The sequence below is a fragment of the Lithobates pipiens genome, unplaced genomic scaffold, assembly GCF_037356315.1.
Source record: "Lithobates pipiens isolate NorthernLeopardFrog02 unplaced genomic scaffold, aLitPip1_a1.2 Scaffold_18, whole genome shotgun sequence".
In the NCBI taxonomy this organism is placed as follows: domain Eukaryota; kingdom Metazoa; phylum Chordata; class Amphibia; order Anura; family Ranidae; genus Lithobates; species Lithobates pipiens.
This window is the reverse complement of record NW_027507758.1, coordinates 540183408-540205819: the sequence shown is the minus strand read 5'-3', so window position 1 is coordinate 540205819 and position 22412 is coordinate 540183408. Positions and strand designations below refer to the sequence as shown.

The 22412-nt window shown below is 43.4% G+C and overlaps 1 protein-coding gene across 3 annotated transcripts; it reads left to right on the top strand.

Annotated features, from left to right (window-relative positions):
* Positions 1 to 7669: 7669 nt before the first annotated feature.
* TTC32 (tetratricopeptide repeat domain 32) lies at positions 7670 to 21437 on the top strand. 3 transcript variants are annotated; one of them, XM_077488826.1, is made up of 4 exons: positions 7670 to 7749; positions 13265 to 13372; positions 17644 to 17810; positions 18794 to 21437. In XM_077488826.1, the coding sequence occupies exons 2-4, from the start codon at positions 13266 to 13268 to the stop codon at positions 18925 to 18927; spliced, it is 408 nt and encodes a 135-aa protein (XP_077344952.1). In that variant the 5' UTR covers positions 7670 to 7749; position 13265; the 3' UTR covers positions 18928 to 21437. The 3 variants fall into 3 exon arrangements, with proteins under 3 accessions (XP_077344952.1, XP_077344951.1, XP_077344953.1); XM_077488825.1 differs by lacking the exon at positions 7670 to 7749 and adding an exon at positions 7763 to 7806; XM_077488827.1 differs by lacking the exon at positions 7670 to 7749 and adding an exon at positions 7857 to 8000.
* The last annotated feature ends 975 nt before the right edge of the window (positions 21438 to 22412 follow it).

The window sequence follows — 22412 nt, the reverse complement described above, 5'->3', positions numbered from 1 at the left end:
GGTGTAAAGGTGACCCGGAGCGGTTCGTAGGCCGAAAGGGAAGCCTTCTGATGGGGATGGAGAACCACTGGTCGGTGCCAGGGGAGGGGACCCTGGCCTTCTGGCCTGGATTGGGGCAGCTTTAGCTCTAGTCAGTTTTTCGGGAGGGAATGTTTGTTCCCCTGTTTCCAACAGGGGGGCGGCCTGTACTTCCCGAATGTAATTAGGTAGGAGTGATAGGAGCGAGGGTGAGGCCTGATGGCAAAGGGTCTCACTAAGCTCCTGGATCTCCATGCCTTTCTGGCTGGAGTGGGGGCTGCTGTGGTCTGGGCTGGGGGGTCGGGGATGCTTCTTTTGAAAAGCCTATGGTGATGTGCCCCTGAAGTGGCAGTTCAGGGGTGCCGTACTATCACTGTGATTTATCACTTTGAAGTCTGGCACCACGGACACTTCACCGTATACACACTTTTCACACCTTCCTCTAGGGCCCGGCCTTTTGGCTAGGACCAGAGGAATTTTTGATTCCTGGCCGGAGGGCCTGGCTATTGTATTGCACAATGGCCACCTTTTCACTCTCCTCTTCACTATCCCTTTCCCCACTTTTTATTTATTTTATTTGTGTGGTTTGTCACGTTTTGTGTTGTCACTTGCACGTTTGAGTAGGGTGTCAGTCCTCGGACCTATCCTGAAAGTCTTGTGGGAGGGTGGACATAGGCCTTCTGGCTTGGTTCGCCCTCTCTTTGGGGGGTCTCCCTTCGGGGGAGCCCCTACCCTAGTACCTGGGTGGGTCTGTTTCGGCAGACCTTCCGGAGAAAGGTGGTCGTCCGGCTTTGGCTGGATGGGCCATGTATTGGTACCTCAGTCCCCGTCTGGAGCCTAACGCCCCAGGGGATCAGGGTAAGGTCCTTCCTTGTGGAGGACAGCAGACACCCGTTGCACGTTTTTGTGTGTCACTCTTGATGTGTGTCCACTGTTTTTGGCACCGGGTGGAAGTTTTTGGGTTTGTTTTGCACACCATAGGCTTTTTCAATCAAAAAGTGGTGTAGTTTAACTTCTGTTATTGAAGGCCATTCACAGCAACACACAAAAGTAAACTGGTTAACAAATTATATGTCATATTTCATATTTACATGACAAAAAATATGTTTTGATTATCTTGACCATAATAAAAAAAAAAACATACAAAGCACTATACAAGGAACATATACTGGATTTCGGCAAGAACACATTTTTGTATTATTTTTGTACAGTTTATTTGAAAGTAATCTGAGTTTTTGCCTGCTGTTCCATATTTTCTTTACTAAATTCATATACAGATCTGTTGTACTAGGCACATAGAGAGCTTACCAAGAGAGGAACAGTGCTCACAAAGTTCTGTAAGTGCTGCTTTGTTTGGATGAGGGTGGAAGCATACAGATCTGCCCTATATATGGAGGACTACTATTCATGAACAGGTTCACTGTAATGCAGACCTCCACATGTAGACAAAACCTCACCACTGCTGTACCCCATGCAGTTATAAGACTCCATGTGGATTTGCGGTAGGCGACGTGGCTCCTGCCAGCCAATGCACTGAGCTTCGCTCAGCCTGACTTGATTTTGTTCCCGATAGTGGGACGGGAAGTTCATATGCCACTGCCGGGATACAGCACTGTATACTAATGGGCTCTCACTGGGCAGAAATGCATAAGCGTTGAGATCCTGTATGTAATTTTTTACCTGTAATCAAATAAAGCAAAGCTGCGATCTGCAAGCTGAGTGTCACTTATGTTAATAGACCTCCACAGATACATATACTTAACGTCTTTGCCCTCCCAACTGCTTGTTTAGTTGCTAGGAATGAAAGCAAAATCCTATGCAAGTATGAAGTCATAACATACACAGGGTACTGGGCATTTTTGTTTGGCTCCTAGCATTAAGTGGAGTGGCAAGTGAAGGAAAGGCAAGTATATGCTGCTGAGGAGGTGGGGACTAATTCCAACCTATTGCTTTGACATGAATGTGCAAATCGTGGCTTTGCTTCAGGGCCCATTCTTACGTTGGTGCATTAACATAACACCCAATAAAGCATGCATTGTTTTTTTTTGGCTATTGCAGTGCATTGGCAGCCCACGTAATGTATTTTTCCTTCCAGTGACACCATTGATGCAGGAATATTTTTTTTCCTTACAGTGACACCAAGGATTCTATGACCTTTTTTCCTTCCAGTGACAGCATTGCCACAGGGAAATATTTTCTTCCTTCCAGTCATACCGCTGACACAGGGACATGTTTCCTTCCAGTAACACCCCAGAATTGGCCAACTGATTGGCATTATGTAGAACAATGCAGTTCAGAAGGGCTCCCAATACTGTATTACACTGTAATGTTCCTGGAGGATGGCTTCTGCTGGAGCGGTGCAATATGCGGTCAGCCCGTGTGCAATGACTAGCTGATCTAAAAAAATGCATATTAAAGGAGAAGTAGAGCCAAAGCTGACCTGCTGTCAGCTGATGTCATTCAGCTGGTTCAGACTCTAGAGGGATCTTGACTTTAATGTCAGGATCCACTCAGATACCTGAGCAGCAGCTGATTCAGCCTCTCAGCATGCTGCTGAAAACCTGAGCTAGCTGCTCCCGCCCACTGCAAAGCCCGGTGCTCCAGTCAGCGCTGGAGGGGCAGAGCAGGAGAGTCAGTAACTGAAAGTCACTGCTGACTGAGAACTGAGTGATCAGCGGTCTTTGATTGCTCAGTTCTCTGTCTTAGAGGGGGCGGGGGACAGATGCAGCATCAGACCGATGCTGCATCCACCTCAGTATGATTGTTTTTTTTTTTTTTAATCCCACAATTCTCTTTTAAAGCACTGCAGTGGCACAGAGTATGTGAAAAGGCACTCAAAATTCACTTGTCATCTTTACTCACTGGTGATCTAGACCAAGGTTTTCTGAACTTTCAACTGAATTGTGAAAGAATATGAATAACAGAGAGATTCATGTGTTCAATAGCCCATTAAAGCCTACTATTGCACTATATTGTACAATTTTTAAACTGTAGTTTTAAAATATTTTGAAAACAAATCTTTATGTGCAAAATCAGAAGTAATTCAATTGTATTATATATTATTTTAAAAACGTTAACCAAAACAGAAATTGTTGTAACCAATTGTCATATATTCACAAATAAACATTTTATTCTTTATCACCTGTTGTTATGATTGAGGCAGCTATGGAGCCTCTCCTCTCACGGTGGTGGTGCGCTTGCAGGGCGGTAAAAAAGTCCTACAAGCAACATCTTTGCAGCGCTGCCCATTGAAATCAATGGGTATCACTGCCGGCAAAGTGCCACTGTAGCGGGGCTTTGCGGGTGGTTTTAACCCTTTTTTAACCCTTTGTTAAAATTGACCCGCTAGCGGGCGGATAACAAAGCTAAAATGATGATAAACCGCCGCTAAAAATAGCAGCACTTTACCGCCAACGCCCCCCAAAGCCTCAGTGTGAAAGCACACTAACTTCCATATTTGGGGAGATACTGGAGAATTTAATAAAAGATCACATAGATGAGTTCTTGCTGGAAAATATTTTAAGCAACAGACAGCATGGATTCACGAAAGACAATAGTTGTAAGACAAACCTGATTTCTTTTTATGAGGAGGTAAGTAAAACCTTGGACAATGGAAAGTGGCTGTGGACATGGACTTGGATTTTGCAAAAGCATTTGACACAATTCAATGTGTAAGGTAAAGTCCACAGGCTTGGAAAGATCAGTTTGTAAATGGATAGAAAACTGTCTAAAAGACAGAATTCAGAGAGTAGTGGTTAATGATTCATACTGTGAATGGTCTAAGGTTATCAGTGGTGTACCCCAAGGTTCAGTGCTGGGACCCTTACTTTTTAATATCTTTATAAATTATATTGGGTCTGGGATCAAAAGTAACATTTCTGTCTTTGCAGATGACACCAAGCTATGCAGTGGAATAACGTCCTTACAGGATGTCTCCAATTTACAAGCCAACCTCAATGCTCTGTCTAATTGGGCAACTATGTGGCAAATGAGGTTTAATGTTGATAAATGTAAATTTATGTACCACATTTATTGGCGTATAACACACACCTCAAGTTTAGGAGGGAATTTTAAGGAAAAAAACTTTTAGGAGGGAAGTTTAAGGAAAAAAACTTATATTTAAATGCCCACCAATGCAGCCTTGTCAGTGTCATTTGCAGCCTTGTCAAGCCGCAGAAGACCTCACAATCGGCGGAGGATTAGCGTACAACACGCACCCATGATTTTCCAGATTTTAAGGGGAAAAAAAGTACGTGTTATACGCCAATAAATACGGGACTTGGAGGCTAAGAATACGCATGCATTATACCAGTGATGGTGAACCTCAGCACCCCAGATGTTTTGGAACTACATTTCCCATGATGCTCAACTACACTGCAGAGTGCATGAGCATCATGGGAAATGTAGTTCCAAAACATCTGGGGTGCCAAGGTTCACCATCACTGCATTATACAAACAAGGTGGAGTACAACTGGGGGAATTAATGGTGGAGCAGGATCTGGGGAGTTTTGGTATAAGAAGGGCTGTTTTTACCACAGGGCAAAAGGGGTAGCTGCCTAGGGCCCTGTCATTGTTAGGGGCCCCCAAAGCAGCTACCCTTGAAGACTGTGCTCCCCTCAAATAATTCTCCCGGTGTAGCAGTCACAAATACAGCTGTACTGTACTCCCCCGTTTTCTATCCCGGCCAGGTAACCTGAACAGACACACTGACAGGGGAGAAGCACAGCTGCACGCTGTATGTGTAAGCCCTTGTACACAGGGTCGGACATTCTGATGGAAAATGTCCAATCGGACCGTGTTGTCGGATAATCCAAACGTGTGTGGGCTCCATCGGACTGTTTCCGTCGGAATATCTGACCAACAAAGTTTTAGAGCTGGGCTATAACATTTTCCGACAACACGATCCGTGCCACGCATGCTCCGATCAAATTTCTAGACCAAAGCTATTGGCTACTAGCCTGAACGTAGTCCCGTCGTAACGAAATAACGTCAACACGTTCTGAACAATTGGATTTTCCGACAACTTTGTCCGACCATGTGTATGCAACACCAGTTTCGGACAAAATCCAACGGATTTGGTTGTCGGAATGTCCGACCGTGTGTACAAGGGCTAAGAGTCGGCTTGTCCTGACAGGGAGTGAGGCAGAGTGGCTCTCCTTGCTCCCCTGCCCCCATCTCAGACTTCTATAGGACAGCACAGAACAGAGTGAAGTGTTCTGGCTGTATTCTACAGATCTTATAAGTGGGGACTGCGCTGTGTGTGTTGGTAAAAGAGCGCACACGCACATAACAGTGCAGCATTGCTATGAGGGTGAGAACTGTGAGAAGGAGGGTGTGGATTTGTGAAGCAGTGAGAACTGTAAAGGGAGGGAGGCTGTGGATGGGGGGCTAAAGAGGTGACTGGTGATGGGGGGGGGGGGGGTACAGACGTGGCTGTGGACAGAGGATATAGAGTAGGGTTGCCACCTGTCTGGGATTCCCCTGGAAAGTATGGGTTTTGAATCATGAGTCCGGGTTTCAGGCGGACTGAAACCTGGACACTTTATTCAGACTGGGCTGTGGCTTCCCAGGTAACCAAGATAGTCGCACACAAGTCTGTTGCCATCTGGGAGCTGTGGGCGGCTGTCTAGGGGCAGGTTCAGCATTACTGGAATGCAGGTTGATGATGTCAGCAATAGCAATTTGACCACAATTAATGTTGGCTGCGGCACACTATGTGCACCACATTACTACTCTTCTGGGTGCACCCAAAGGTGTCCCAGGCTGCTAAAGTGTTTGGGTTTGGCTTGAAGAAAATGTGGCAACCTTAATACAGAGGTGGCTGTGGATGGGGGGGATACAGAGGTGGCTGTGGACAGGGGTGGGGTACAGAGGTGGCTTTGGACAGAGGATACCATACAGTGGTGGCTGTTGACAGGGAGAGTGTACGGAGGTGGCTGTGGACAAGGGGGGGGGGGGGGTACGGAGGTGGCTGTGGACGGGGGGTGGGGGGTGGTGGACGGGGGGTGGACGGAGGTGGCTGTGGACAAGGGGGGTGGGGTACAGAGGTGGCTGTGAACAGAGGATACAGATGTAGCTGTGGACGGGGGGGAGTACAGAGGTGGACGGAGGATGCAGAGGTGGAAAGAAAATGCTTTCCCAGGATCCAAACAATATTTAAAGATGGCCCTTATTATAAGCCTAATAATAGCATGCAATGCCAAGCTGCAGTTTCCAAAGCGAGCAAAGTCCTTTCTCTTATTAAGAGAGGTATGGACTCCAGAGAGAGAGATATAATTTTGGCCCTGTACAAATCATTAGTAAGACCTCACCTGGAATATGCAGTTCAGTTTTGGGTACCGGTTCTCAAAATGGATGCCATTAAAGAGGAAGTAAACCCTGATGAGTTTACTTCCTCTTTTTTTTCCCTGCAAAGGTAAAGCATAATGGACTATTATGCATCGCATAGTAGCCCATTATGTGTCACTTACCTGACACAGGAGCCAGCGAAGTCGCGCTGTCCCCTGTAGTCCGCCGCATCCATCTTGCTGGTGGCGTCTCGCAGCTCCGCCGCTGTCATTCAGCGAAGCCGCCACTCCCGCGCATGCACACGGGAGTCGTCAAATGCGGCAGCTCCATTTTTGGAACTGCCGCAACCAGTGCACCTGCGCGCCGCTGTCTACGGCGCATGCGCCGTAGACAGCGGTGCTCGTTTTCGGGCAAATATCTCCTAAACCATATAGGTTTAGGAGATATTGCTTGGACCTACAGGTAAGCCTTAATCTAGGCTTACCTGTAGGTCAATGTGGTTTGTAAGGGTTTACAACCACTTTAAGAATTAAAGTGGCAATAAACCCTTTCTGTAAACGTGTACCTATAATAAGGCTTACCTCTAAGTACTATGAATATCTCCTTCACGGTTTAGGAGATATTCACACTGCATGCAGCTGATGATGTCACTGCGCTCTGAAGGGGCGATATACCCGTGCCATCCCTCCAGAATCCATACCGCGGCCACTGAGTCCTGTGTGGCGTGTGCATGTGCAGGAGTGACATCATCATGGTGTGGCCAATCAGATGGCTGAAGGCCACAAACCTGGAAGATGGGTGAAGATGGAAGCACTTGTCAAGTTGTCAGTGCTGACAGTGCGGCATTCTAAATATCTTGTAATGTGCTAGTATGTGACGCATACTAGCACATTATCCCTTTACATTGAGGGTTTAAAAAAAATAAAAAACCGGTGTGGTATACTACCACTTTAAAAGGTAATTCTGATAAAGGGCAGCAGGTTTGTGTGTGTCAGGAAAGCACACACATTGCCAGCATAGATAGATGTGAAGAAAACCTTAGTGGGGGTCTGTGTCAGGATCTGATTATTGGTGGGCTCTCTTCTTCTCAGGGTTCTTACACATGGAGCCGCACTGTATACACAGCTGGTATATACTACATCACAGAAAACAAGTCACTGCAAGTGGCCATAGAGGAGCACATATGTGTCTGGGAACGAGTACATAACTATCACAAATAAATAATATATATACACTGGTATTGTTTATATTTATTTCTCTTTATTCGTACCTCCATAAGGATAACAGCCCATAGTCCTACAGCTCATCATCATAACTACAATGGAAAGAGAGCGTCTCTCCACTACATGCACGGTCTCTTTAAAAGTCCCGCCTCCCACGTGGTCAGGCGTGCTCCTCCCGAAGCCATTTACGTCATGAGGTTGCGCTGTCGGGCATAGTCGCGTAAGTTGTGGGGGGTCTGTGTGTTTCCATGGATACCATTGTAAAGGGATCTCTGGGGTATGTGTGTACGTTGTATGGACTTCCTGTACAATGTGTTCATAGTATTCATCCGACTGTCACTGATTCCTGCTGCCGGGTATGAAGACCAGATCCTGGGAATGGCTCTGCTTGTCTCTTCCTTCACTTCCTCTATTCACCCCAGTGTGTGGAATGGATGTTTTATGGCATGAAGAGGACCTTTCCCTTATATGGTATAAAGAGGACCTGTCACTTATATGGTATAAATAGGACCTGTCACTTATATGGTATAAATAGGACCTGTCACTTATATGGTATAAAAAGGACCTGCACTTATATGGTATAAAGAGAACTGTCATTTCGATGGTATAAAGAGGAACTGACATTTAGATGGTTTAAAGAGGACCTGTCACTTATATGGTATAAAGAGGACCTGTCACTTATATGGTATAAAGAGGACCTGTCACTTATATGGTTTAAAGAGAACCTGACACTTATATGGTTTAAAGAGAACCTGACACTTATATGGTTTAAAGAGAACCTGTCACTTATATGGTTTAAAGAGGACCTGTCACTTATATGGTTTAAAGAGAACCTGACACTTATATGGTTTAAAGAGAACCTGACACTTATATGGTTTAAAGAGGACCTGTCACTTATATGGTTTAAATAGGACCTGTCACTTATATGGTATAAAGAGGACCTGTCACTTATATGGTATAAAGAGGGCCTGTCACATACCCGGCAGCATATACACTACGGTACACGAGTTGGCTGTTTTGACAGAACATCGGCTAAGGAGTAAAAAAAATTGTCGCCGCCTTGGAGGCAGCCATGTTCTTGGTTAGCAGTGTATACGCTGTCGGTGTTCTGTGAAAACAGTCGTCGACATATGCAATTACTGCTCTGTTGACAGAACACTGGATCATATAAATAAAGGTGTGTTGGCACTTCCAGGTAGGGCACATGCATGCCCGCCACCAGCAGGTTTCTCCCACTATGATCGGACACAGCAGGAGCTCAGCGGTGGGTACTGCAGACTGGATGTCCACTGGCACCTGCCAATCACCTTGCACACAGGCAGAATGGCGATCTGCCTATGTAAACAAGGCAGATCGCCATTCTGACTGGAGGGAAGACCTGGATCCTGTATCTCTGCAAAGCAGGGACATGGTTCCATGTCTTCCCCTAGTACAAGCACCTCCCCCACAGTACTAAAACACTGGCTAGGCACACAGTTAACACTGATCGCCCCTGATGTAAACTCCTTTCCTGTCAGTGTCATTAGTACAGTGACAGTGCCTATTTTTTAGCACTGATCACCAAAAAGTGTCAGTGTAATGTCTGCTGCAATGTCGCAGTCACCCTATAAGTTTCTGATCACCGCCATTACTAGTAAAAAAATTAAATAATAATAAATAAATCTATCCCATAGTTTGTAGACGCTATAACTTTTGCGCAAACCAATCAATATACATGTATTTTTTACCAAAAATATGTAGGAGAACCTAAATTGATGAAGAAACTTGATTTTTTTTATTGCATATGTTTTATAGCAGAAAGTAAAAAATATAGTTTTTTAATTTTTTTTCAAAATTGTCACACTTTTTTGTTTATAGTCAAAATAAATCACAGAGGTGATCAAATACCACCAAAAGAAAGCTCTATTTGTGGGGGAGAACAAATGTTATTTTTGGTATGTTGCACAATCGCACAATTGTCTATTAAAGTAATACATGGCCTGATCATGGGTCAAGGGGTAAATCTCCCGGAGGCCAAGTGGCTAAGGTTAAAAAAAAAAATTCTGATTTAAAAAACACTTTAAATAGAAAGCGAGATGGTTCTGATTGTTATATATGTGGGTTTAATAACTCTTCAGCTACTCAGTTTTGTAAATAGCATGGGTTTTACCTATTTATTTTATTAATTCTTTATTTAAGTTTTCATAGACCATGAAAAAAGTAGGGGTCTCTCTTGCTGCACTCGGAGTACCTCCAGTGCCAGGAGCTTCTTCTGAGTGCTATTTGCAATGTAGGGCTCTGAGAACGACCCAAAGGCAGAGACATGAGCAAAGAAACCTGGTTTAGCTTCCCAAGTGGCACCACAGACCAGTGCATAATGGCTGCATGGATGCTTCGGGATCCTAAAGGAACCGCACCCCTGGAGGTACTGGCAAGTGCACCAATAGAGACCTCAGTGGACAGGAGGCTGAAGGGGCCCTAACCCAAAGCCTGGTACACACTATCAGTTTTTTAGGTTGAAGGAAAAAAAAACTGTTCACTCAGGTTGGAGTGGCTGCACTAACAACCCAATGTTAGTACAGCAATCCTAAGCTATTTTGTTCTGACGGGGGCGGCCCCGCCCACCAGAACACTACTTTCAGCGCTGTCTGCCATTGGGTGAGAGCTCTATTTGGGAGCTGTTTTTCCAGCATGCATGTCTGACAGAGACATACGAGTGTCGGCTGATGTCGCCTGGCATTCAGCCCGCGTGTACTAAGAATAAGGAGCTGAGGGTTTGTAGTGTCTGGTTAATACATGCCTTACTTCTTTGTGTTGAAGGGTGAAGGTTTTGGGAGCCTGATGTGGCACATGGTGTTTATATAAGAGCACTATTGTTTATTTTGCACCGGTATGGGCAGTACTTACCATGGAAGATTTAAGTATCATATGAAGTTTGTTATTTGAAGATATTTATTTGGAGGACTTTGCACAGGATTTTTGGACTGATTTTCATTACTTATTTAATTAAGCACCAGATTGTTCTGTGTGTGCCTATAGCCTGGAGAACAAGTATTTGATACACTGCCAATTGTGCAGGTTTTCCTACTTGCAAAGCATGTAGAGGTCTGTCATTTTTATTGTAGGTATTCTTCAGGTGCGAGAGACTGAATCTAAAACAAAAATCCAGAAAATCACATTGTATGATTTTTAAATAATTAATTTGCATTTTATTGCATGACATAAGTATTTGATCACATACTAACGAGTAAGCCCTTGTACACACGGTCGGAGAATCCGTCGGAATGTGTCCTATCGGACCGTGTCGTCGGATAATCCGACTGTGTGTGGTATGCATCGGACTGATTCCGTCTGAATATCCGTCGGACCCAATTTTCCAACTTGTTGGAAATATTTCCCGACCAACTGGGCCGATCGGACATACTCCGATCATGTGTAGAGAATTTTGATCGGACCAAGTGCCACGCATGCTCAGATCAAATTCCTACATCAAAGCTATTGGCTACTAGCCTGAACGTAGTCCCATCGTAACAAAATGACGTCATCACGTTCTGAATGATCGGATTTCTCGACAACCTAGTCTGACCGTGTATATGCAACAGTTTCGGACAAGATCCGACGGACAAGATCCGACGGATTTGGTTGTCAAAATCTCCGACCGTGTGTACAGGGGCTAAGAGTTCCAGCTCTCACAGAGATGTTATTTTTTTTCTTTAAGAAATGCCCTCCTGTTCTCCACTCAATACCCGTATTAACTGCACCTGTTTGAACTTGTTACCTGTAGAAAAGACACCCGTCCACACATTCAATCAAACAGACTCCAACCTATCTACAATGGCCAAGGCCAGAGAGCTGTGTAAGGATATCAGGGATAAAATTGTAGACCTACACAACGCTACAGGACAATAGGCAAGCAGCTTGGTGAGAAGGCAACAACTGTTGGCGCAATTATTAGAAAATGGAAGAAGTTCAAGATGACGGTCAATCTCCCTCAGTCTGGGGCTCCATGCAAGATCTCACCTCATGGGGCATCAATGATCATGAGGAAGGTGAGGGATCAGCCCAGAACTACACAGCAGGATCTGGTCAATGACCTGAAGAGAGCTGGGACCACAGTCTCAAGGAAAACCATTAGTAACACCCCATCTGTCATGGATTAAAATCCTGCAGCGCACGCAAGGTCCCCCTGCTTAAGTCAGAGCATGTCCAGGCCAGTCTGAAGTTTGTCAATGACCATCGGGATGATCCAGAGGAGGAATGGGAGAAGGTCATGTGGTCTGATGAGACAAAAATAGAGCTTTTTAGTCTAAACTCTACTTGCCGTGTTTGGAGGAAGAAGGATGAGTACAACTCCAAGAACACGGTCCCAACTATGAAGCATGGAGGTGGAAAAATCATTCTTTGGGGCTGCTTTTTTGCAAAGGGGACAGGACAACTGCACCGTATTGAGGGGAGGATGGATGGGGCTGTGTATCGCAAGATCTTGGCCAACAACCTCCTTCCCTCAGTAAGAGCATTGACGCTGGGTCATGGCTGGGTCTTCCAGCATGACAACGACCCAAAACACACAGCCAGGGCAACTAAGGAGTGGCTCCGTAAGAAGCATAATAAGGTCCTGGAGTGGCCTAGCCAGTCTCCAGACCTGAACCCAATAGAAAATCTTTGGAGGGAGCTGAAAATCCATATTGCCCAGCAACAGCCCCAAAACCTGATGGATCTGCAGAAGGTATGCATGGAGGAGTGGGCCAAAATCCCTGCTGCAGTGAGTGTGTGCAAACCTGGTCAAGAACTACAGGAAATGTTTGGTCTCTGTAATTGCAAACAAAGGTTTCTGTACCAAATATTAAGTTCTGATTTTCTGATGTATCAAATACTTATGTCATGCAATTAATGCAAATTAATTATTTAAAAATCATACCATGTGATTTTCGTCTTTTTTTTTTTCCATATTTTTTTAGATTCTGTCTCTCACACTTGAAGAGTACCTATGATAAAAATTACAGACCTCTACATGCTTTGTAAGTAGGAAAACCTGCAAAATCGTCAGTGTATCAAATACTTGTTCTCCCCACTGTATATGAGGACTTGCACTGACTGGTATTTTTCTGATATATTCTCATCCTCTCATATATATTTGGCATTCAAGCACATTTAGAATTTTTATCACCTATTCCATTTAAATCATCATCAGAGCAACACTTTCATGCATGCAGAGACAGTTGTGGAAATGAAACCAAGAATAACAACACTGCAGACAGTAGTGCTAATCACCAAATCGCTGTGCTGTACTTCTCTAGCAGTATGTAATATTAAGACCCCTTTCACACCAAGGGCGTTTTGCAGGCGCTATAGTGTTAGAAATAGTGTCTGCAATCCGCCCTAAAACTGCTGCACCATTGTATGTAGTGTGAAAGCCTGGGGGCTTTCACACTGCAGCGGTGCGCTGGCAGGACGTCAGGAAAAGTCCTGCCAGCATCTTCTTTGGAGCGGTGTGTTTACCGCTGCTCCCCATTGAAATCAATGGGGCAGCGCTGTAATACCGCCGGCAAAACGCTGCTATTGCGGTGTATTGCCGGGTGTTTTAACACTTTCCCGGCCGAAATGCGCCGCAAATCCGACGGTAAAACGCCGCTAAAAATAGCGGCGTTTTACCGTCGACGCTATGGGTGGCATGGTGTGAAAGGGGTCTAAGGGTTCACATCTGCACATACCAAAGCAAATATTCAAATGAATCTTGGAATTCTGCTTTCTTTCAGAATGGAGCATAGTCTGCTGCAGACAGCCAATGCAGAGCTAGAGAAACGTCATCTGGATGTGGCTGAGGATCTGTATGGGAAAATCATAGACCGCTGCACACAAAAGAGGTGAGAGCACACATCATCTACAAGCTGAATATGCTCTAAGAAAACTGGCAACCCCAGGAGGTTTTCACTATTTACCTATTTGGAGTGCTCTAGTATTAAAGTGGTTCTAAAGCCGAAACATTTTTACCCTAATGCATTCCTTGCCTTAAAGCAGGGTTCTCATACTCCCATTTTATCATGGACCGCATCAGCATTATGGTTGCCCTCAAAAGCTCAGTTGTATCTGAAAGACTAGATGTCAGAGCAACCCACTCCCCCTTATATCATATGTAAAGAGTCCCCCCCCCCCATCATCAGAATTCAAGAGTCCCCAAACGTCCCTTACATCACAGTGCACCCCACTTACCTGCTGCTTGGAAGAAACTGGGGTAGGCACTGGGAAGCAGAAAGTGCGGAGGAGTGCGGGAGTCAGCTTCCTGAGTCTGCTGAATGCTAAGACCAGGGGAGGTGGAGACAAGGGGGTGCTGTGGCTGCACACAGAGGCACAGGATCTGTAGGAGGAGTTCTGTCCCTTCTGCTTCCAACTGCTTAGAGGGGGGCAGAGAGGACCCTCTCCACGGCTGCACAGAAAGGCGCTGGATCTGGAGGAGGCGTTTTGTCCTCCTCCCTGGTAGCGATTGCTGGGGAAAGGATATCGGCCCATGGGCCTTGTGTTTGACATGTGTACCTTAAAGTGTTACTAAACCCAGGACCCTGCGTTCACTATATCTGGTCTCCCACAGTACTAGAAGATGGAAATGCAATTGTTTTAGTAAATAAAACTGCTAAATACCCTTTCTACTCAGCAGTTAGAGCAGTCTTATGACTTCTATCATTGGTTGGTTAAAGTTTGTAGGAGTTTTCATACTGCGCTCAGTGTCCTATACGACTGCAGGACCCCAGACCCTCTGGACAGTGCTGATTGGCCCTGTGCTGATCACACAAAGTAAATTTTGGACTGTTCCCAGAAAAGTTATAGGGGAAAGTCTTCCAATGGGGACACTAGTTCTGGTGACCTGGGGGTCCCCAAGGAATTCCCTTAATTTGCAGGGGTTTACACTCCCTTCCGGTTTTGCAACGGGACAAGAAGTGAAGTTAAATGGGACACAGATGGCAAAAAAATCTGACAGGGGTTATAACCCTCCCTTGAGCTATCCAAAATGAAAAAAAAAAGATTTGCCTATAGTTCTACTTTAATAATTCCCATTTTCTTAGTGTGTGTCAAAAAAAAGACAAAAAAAAACACAGGATCAACATTTTCATGTTATTATTATATTATTATACAGGATTTATATAGCTCCAACAGTTTACGCAGCGTGGTGTGTTACATTTATTTTGAATGGGCTGCCTAACTTGATGCAATTTAATTCAACACATGAAAACTAGCTACTACCATGTGGACCTCTGGAAGTTTGAGGGGCCGCACTTGAGGCCCATTATTGTTTTCAAGTCTTGAAGGCATTTCCCAATGCTACATGTCATTTCCAGAGCAAGCGTGTTGTACAGCAGCGCCCTGTATAACCATGTTTTTATAGTACCGTATTTGCCAGCGTATAAGACGACCTTTTACACTAAAAGAAAACGGCCAAAAATCGGGGGTCGTCTTATACGCCGGGTATAAAGCAGGGGTCATTTTCTATGCAAGCTGCCCGCTGGATGACAGCCTACTGGATGCTCGCAATAAATGTGCGGTAATACTGTACACAGTATACACCGCTGAGCCAATCCTGGCAAGCGATGTATTCTATTAGTGAATACAAAGCCTGCTCGGATTGGAGTAACCACCTCTGCCAATCCGAGCAGGCCATACGGTAGCCTGCTCCGATTGGCTTTGAGAGAGGCACGGGCTGATGATGTTACAGCCCCTGCCAATCCGAGCAGGCTTTGTATTCATGAATAGAATACATCGCTCGCCATGATTGGCTCAGCGAGGTATACTGTATGTATACTGTGAGACAGTGTTAACTGTTACATCGAGCAGGCTGACAGACTGGTCGGAAGGGGGTCGTCTTATAGGGCAAGTATAGCACAAATCCAACATTTTAAATGGAAGATTAGGGGGGTCGTCTTATATGCCCAGCCGCCTTATACGCCGGCAAATACGGTATGTGCCAAGAAATGCGTGTACTAGATTTGTGTCCCAAGTACACATTTCCAAGTGCGGTTTCATAAAACCATTTATTTCCATTTCAGTCCCTTTTTTTTACATGCCTGAAACAAAGTTATAATCTAACTAACTTTTACAGTAGAGGAATGTGAAAGCACAGTGCATAGTCCAGAGGTTACTTATGTTCTACAAAGCATGTCTGGATTTTATAGGCACCTATAGCATCCCTAACACCTCACAGCACTGTACAGAGCACGTCATTATCCTAAAGCCTTGTACACACGATAAGAATATTGGATAAATGATCGTCTGTTTCCTTTTTTTTTTTTTGCTTGAAAATCTTATGCTTCGTACACACGATCGGACTTTCTGACAACAAAACGGTGGATTTTTGTTCGAAGGTTGTTGGCTACAACTTTTCTCGCATACACACGGTCACACAAATGTTGGCCAACAATTACAAACGTAGTGACGTACGTGATATCTCCATTACGAATGCTAGTTCTACAAGACCAAGCGTTTCCGGCTCGTAGTTGTTTCCAAGCATGCGTGGATTTTTGTGTGATGGACTTGTGTACAGACGATCGGAAAGTCCAACAACAAAAATATGTTGGCGGAAAATTAGAGAACCTGCTAGCCAACATTTGTTGGCGGAAAATCCGACAACAAATGTTTGATGGAGCATACACGTGGTTGGACTTTCAGCCAACAAGCTCACATCCAACATTTGTATGTGTGTACGGGGGATTATGTTGGCTCTACTAACATTCAAATTATCGGACGTTTTTCATTTCGTGCTCAGGTACACGTCATCAGGAAAAAAAAACTGATGATGTGCCCCAGAGCACAAAATGCACTGAAAACGAGGCTGTAGATGCTTGACACAGGAGCTATCTCTTCCACTCCCAGCTGAGATGCATGCCGCGCTTCCCTGTTTCACATTTAAGTGACGGACCGGCCCTTGCCTCATCACATAGCTGAGCTGCGATCTGCTGTATGTTTTAACGAATGATTGAATGCGGTTTTATCGATATTGGAGATGATCAATTGAAGCTTAAATTGACTTGGAGGATCCTGGTTTGCTGAGGAAGTTTTCCATACCTTATGCCTAGTGGTCACTTTGTGGCCAGAGATATCTGGTGAGCAGATTTGTCACTTTGAGTGAAACATTTTTTTTCACAAGAAATCAGCACACTGCACTTTCGGAAGGCACGGTGTTGGAGATCTTACCTACACAGAAAAAACACACCCATTTATATTTGTTCCACAATTTATATATATTGGAATGGTAATGTTATATTTTTATGGTATATGTGCTGATTATTATGTTACACCTATGTGAGTCTAGGTGACACTCATATGTATACATGGTTTTGCGCCCACTTTTTCACTATCCCATCTGATGGTGCCTGCATACTTCTGGGTCCAATACTACTTGGCAGAACAAGTTCCATGACACCAGTGATCTTTTTTTCACTGTCTGTAAAGGTGGCACTTTTACCACTGCTGTAAATGGGGCATTCTTCCCACTGACCACCGTCCTGAAAATTATTTTTAGGATTCCTTAAGTTATTCCAGTTATTGTAAAACATTCAGCAGGTTTGAATAGGTCAGTAAATGGCTGTCCTTCATTTAAAAAAGGTGACGTCTAGTTTTTGAGGTTAGCTTTTCAAATGGTGCTGCTGTCTTTGACTCCCCTATGAAATAAAGCTAGAGTGGTTTATTATAGCCAAAGTCTTCTTTGTATGGTTCCGCCATAAATTACAACACTTTGCTTGTCAAAAAGGTATCCTACCAAAAATGTGATTTACTAGTTAAATAATTCCTTCAAGAGGGAGTGTTTTTAGATTGATGTAATTTGGAAAATATTTTTTGTTTAGCATTTAATGGCTTGTAAAGGTTAAGATAGAAGGATTTAATGCTGTATGTCTTTTTTTTTCAGCTGCACCTACATATTCAGCATTTGTCCAGTCACACAAGGCCAGCACTCCCAGCGCTGCCTGCTGTTATGATGTCATAATATAAAATTATTTATGATGATTGGGAGTACGCTGTCTTCTCGGGTTGTTATAAATCTGCCCTTTCTTTGATTCTCCCACTGTCTCCAACTATGTTCTCTTTTTTGCTCTCTTTTTTTTTTTTTTTACCTTTTAAAGTAATTTCCCTTTTTATTTGTTTTCTGCAGCAAATGCAGCTCTGAAGAACTAGCGACCGCCTACAATAATAGAGGGCAAATTAAGTATTTCCGGGTTGACTTCTATGAAGCAATGGATGACTACACAGAAGCGATACGAGTGAGCCCTAATTTCGACGTGCCTTATTACAACAGGGGCTTGGTCCTGTATCGTTTAGGTTGGTGCTGCTAAAGTTTGTGTCTGCTTAAGAGTTATTAGCCTGTGTGAGAGTGCCTGAGTCTTGTGACCTGACCTGTCTGTATGGCAGAACACACAGACCTGATTGAAGCATCACACAGTTCTGCTTATCATACTGCTTTACTGAAACTCCTAGCCATCAGGCTTGGTTCGCACTGAGGCGACCTGTCGGCTGGTTTAGCTGAATGACAAATCGCGCTCCATGCAGTGTAATGGAACCGCTCTAACCATTCTTCGCCCTCTAAAAGGTTCCCTTATCTTTTTGGGGGCGACTTCAGAAAGATTTGCATTGACTTCTATTACAGAAGTTGTTTGCAAGCCACTCTGAAGTCGCTTTGTATGGGCCGGCTTCAAAATCAGGCGACTTTGAAGCCATCCCAGTGTGAACCGAAACTCATGATGAACCTGCACTGCTTTAATTCATAAGTGCTCAACCTATGCCCCTCCAGCTTTTGCGGAACTACACATACTGTACTGGTGACCCCACAATAGGGATTAAACTTTTTTTGAGGAAGGGAGTTTACAAGTGACCACTCATTAAAATGAGAAGAAAATAGATTTAACCTTAAACTACATAGAGAATTCTTTACTATAAGAGTAGCAAGGATGTGGAATTCCCTTCCACAGGCGGTGGTCTCAGTGGGCAGCATCGATAGTTTAAAAAAACTATTAGATAAGCATGTGAACGGCCGCAACATACAGGGATATACAATGTAATACTGACATAAAATCACACACATAGGTTGGACTTGATGCACTTGTGTCTTTTTTCAACTTCACCTACTATGTAAGTAGTACCATAGAAAACCATTTTAAATGGACTGTAGTGCGTTTCTGTAAACTGCAAAACACACTAAAAAACACATGGGTTTTACCCTACGTTCACACCTATCTTGTCTCTGATGTTTCAGTCTTTTGACCTCACTCTATTTTTTTGTTTACTTTTTTTTTTTTTTTTTACAGGATTTTTTGATGAGGCCATAAAGGACTTCCATAAAGTTTTGCAGCTAAACCCTCAGTTTGAAGATGCAAAGATCAGCCTACAGCAAAGTATGCTGGACAAGGAAGAGAAAAAGAAGAGGCTTTCTGGAATCTAAATATTTTATATTATATATAATTTTATGCACACCTGCACACATTATGCAGAGATGACATATAGGGTTGTTCCACCCAAAATTTAAACTGGTGCTGGCTAGAGATGGGCTCGGGCGTGTTCGAAATCCCACATGCCCGATCTTGCCAGGAACCCGACACTGCACAACGCAAATCACAGGCAGTGAGACATTTCCCGGTTCACAGCTGCACAGATCAGGAAATGTCTCACTGCCTGTGATTAGCGCTGTGCAGTGTGGCTTTCTGGCGGGATCGGACATGTGTGATTTCGAAGATACATGAGCCCAGCTCTAGGGCTGACCTTTTAATTCCCCAGCAGCTTGTTATATTTATGGAGGCTAGATTCACATACTTGCATTGCGTTAAATGCATTATTTTAGGACCAACTTTTTTATTTTTTTTTGAATGGGCCGCCAACACGCCACAATGCACTGATGCAGGTTTTATTGCATCTGGCACAATGCACAGATGCTTCATGTGTGTGGTGAGGTACTCTAAAACACACATGCATTGTGGTACGCTGGCAAATGTACTGGGGTAGCATTCAAAATGAATGGCACCGCAGTGAGCCATGTTTATACATACACCACAATTACACATATTTGCATGTTACAGCAATGCTGTAGAGTGTATCAGACTTCAATGGAGGGGGTGCATTTCCATCTCTGTCCCCCTGCTCTAGTCATTAATTAGTTGAATTTTTAATTTGATTTATTGTGAAGATTGCTGCATGAGAGGTGAGACTCCAAGGTTAGATAAGCAGTACTACTTTGGAGATTACTTTTATTTAGATTGCGAAATAGGAGCCAGCAAGTAAATCATTGAAATCAGTTATGGGTGGATTGAAGCAATAATAATAATGAATGTGATAACTGTAATAATACATTATACTGGACCTTAAATTCCAGAAGAAAGAGCCATGTTATGCTACCTCTCTTTTTAATATGAAGCTATTAGCTTAGTTAAGGAGCTGAACAATATGTAATGACTTAATACCTATTCATTAAAAAGTGACCTAAACCAGACATGTTGGAAAAGAAATATGGAGGCTGCCCACACCACACTTTCCATCTGGAAAAGCAAGCTGCCTGGCTGTCATGATGATCCTGTGGCTACAAGTCATCAGTGTGGACATCAAAAGTTCCAACTTCACTTGCTTGTTCTGGGTCAGTGCTTTTGGAAGGAGGTCTACAATGTCGGTTTTTTTTTCTCAGTGAGGGATTCCTTTAAGAAAACTAAATCTAATATGTAAGTAAATGTGAATTTGAGAATACACCTCAAAATTAACTTAGCCATAGTCATTGGAAGGAGATGAGGATGGCCTTCTTTAAATCCACTGGTGTCATCACACAGAAATGTTATGGCAGTCATTTTAGCAGGAAGATATAGTTGGCTACATACTACAATTCCATCCATAAGAATAAACTTACAAAACAAATTTAAAGAGACCCTGTAAGTGAAGAATTGTGTATGAACTACCACCATCCCAAAGTGTTGAATCCTTGTCTGAGGTACTCCAGTGTTGGGATGGATTGAAGAATCCAAAGCTAGAACCTGCCATGGGGGACATTTTGCCTTTGGACTCCTCAAATAATATAAGGTGTCTGGATTCTTGAAACTGTGCCAAATGTACAACCAGGAGCTTTTTAAAAGGGCCCTGTTAACACTACAGAGCTTAAATTCCATGTATAGTGAAAAACTACATGGATATTCCTCTTCATGCTCCATCTATACTAACAAACAATTCAGATGTTCTCTTGGCCCTTTTGATGTCTTTTCTGTTTGTGTTTTTTTTTTTGACCTACCTCATTAAGACATTGGTAGTGTTCAAAAGGGTGGCGAAGCTGCAGTAATTTTGCTGCTGGGGAATCTGGATTGTCACCCTGTTGCAGGAAGTTCCTGTCACTGGTAGGATCGTCCAATATTTTATACAGATAGCAAAGGTAAATTATGTTTTAAAGTTATGCTGTCTGCTTGATGTCATAATGACATTTGACCAGTTTTAGGTATGCAGCTCCAACACAACAAACTGTAATGCACTGTCCATTCTGACACCTATCTATTGAAACCAGCATTAACTTTTTCAGCAGTTTGAGCTACAGAGGCTTTTCTGTTGAATTGGACTACACGGGCCATGTGCATCAATGAGCCTTGGTCACCCATGAACCTGTTTCTGATTTTCGTTCCTTGAATCACTTTTGGTAGGCACTGGCCACTGCAGACCTGTAACATCCCGCAAGGACTGCAGTTTTGCAGTTGCTCTGTCGTCTAACCAAACCTAAAATAGCTCAAATCCTTATGCTTGCCTAATTGTTTCTGCTTTCAACACATCAACTTCAGGGACATGTTCATTTGTTGCCTAATACATCTAGCCAACTTGTAGGTGCCATTGTAATGAGATAATTAATGTTATCCATTTTTACCTTTTCAGATATGTGTAAAAGAGAGTAGTAGCTTGTCGTAAATATTGCAATCAATATAAATTAAATATTTTGGTTTATAATTATATAGATACAGCAATAGTTGCACAATTAATATGCAGGCTCTGCTGCCTGCTTTGCAATTTTTAATGTTTCGCAATGCTGTTTATCAGATGTATACTTTCAGTTGAAAAAAGCTCAATTAAATTAATTTCAGTGCGCATTAAAAAAATACAAATTTACTGTAAAATATAAAAGGGTTTGGACACTTGCATAGTTTGAAAGTAGAAGTGCAATTCTTTTGTCATGCTTGTTAAAATTATAGGATCTTGGAAGAGACTCTCAGTTTCCATTGCCTTTTCCGGGGCCTGGAGCCCCAGACAGAGATGATAGAGTAGATGAGTCTGATGTGTTTTATGCTTTTTTTTTTTTTGTTTACAAACGTTTTTTTTTTTTATTATTCAGAGAAGGTAAAATAAAAAGATACAACAAAATCATACAATCATGTAATAGTGTACATCATAAAATTGACATCTGAAAAATTACATAAAAAGGTGAAATAAGGAACAATCCGAAGCATACAGCAAAAAAAACGTAGAAGTTACATGTTTTAAGCTTTTTGTCTGGAGGACTCCATCATCTGGTCCTGCTCAGGCCATTCTGCAGCAGCATGGTGTTGAAACCTTCCAGGTAGGAGCTCCTAGCTTCCAAGGGATCTGCCACTTTGGAAGCTGTAGACACAAAGAAACCCTGGATGGATGATTCCTGAGTTGAATAGGGTGTTCACCTAGTCTATCTGCAGACAGACATTGGAGAGGAGAGGATGATCCAGGAGCTGTCTGCAATGTCACCTGTAAGGCATGGTACTCCGGCCAGCACATCCTCACTCTGCAATTGTTTGTCACGCCTCCCAAGTGTTTTTCCTAAATTCGATTTCTTACATATTGTTTTTAACACAATTTTTTACGTAATTGTATTATCAATATGCTGTTTTCCTGGCTTCAGGGGCAGGGATCTGACTGGTTTGAACCTGAAAGTGTTCAGAGTTG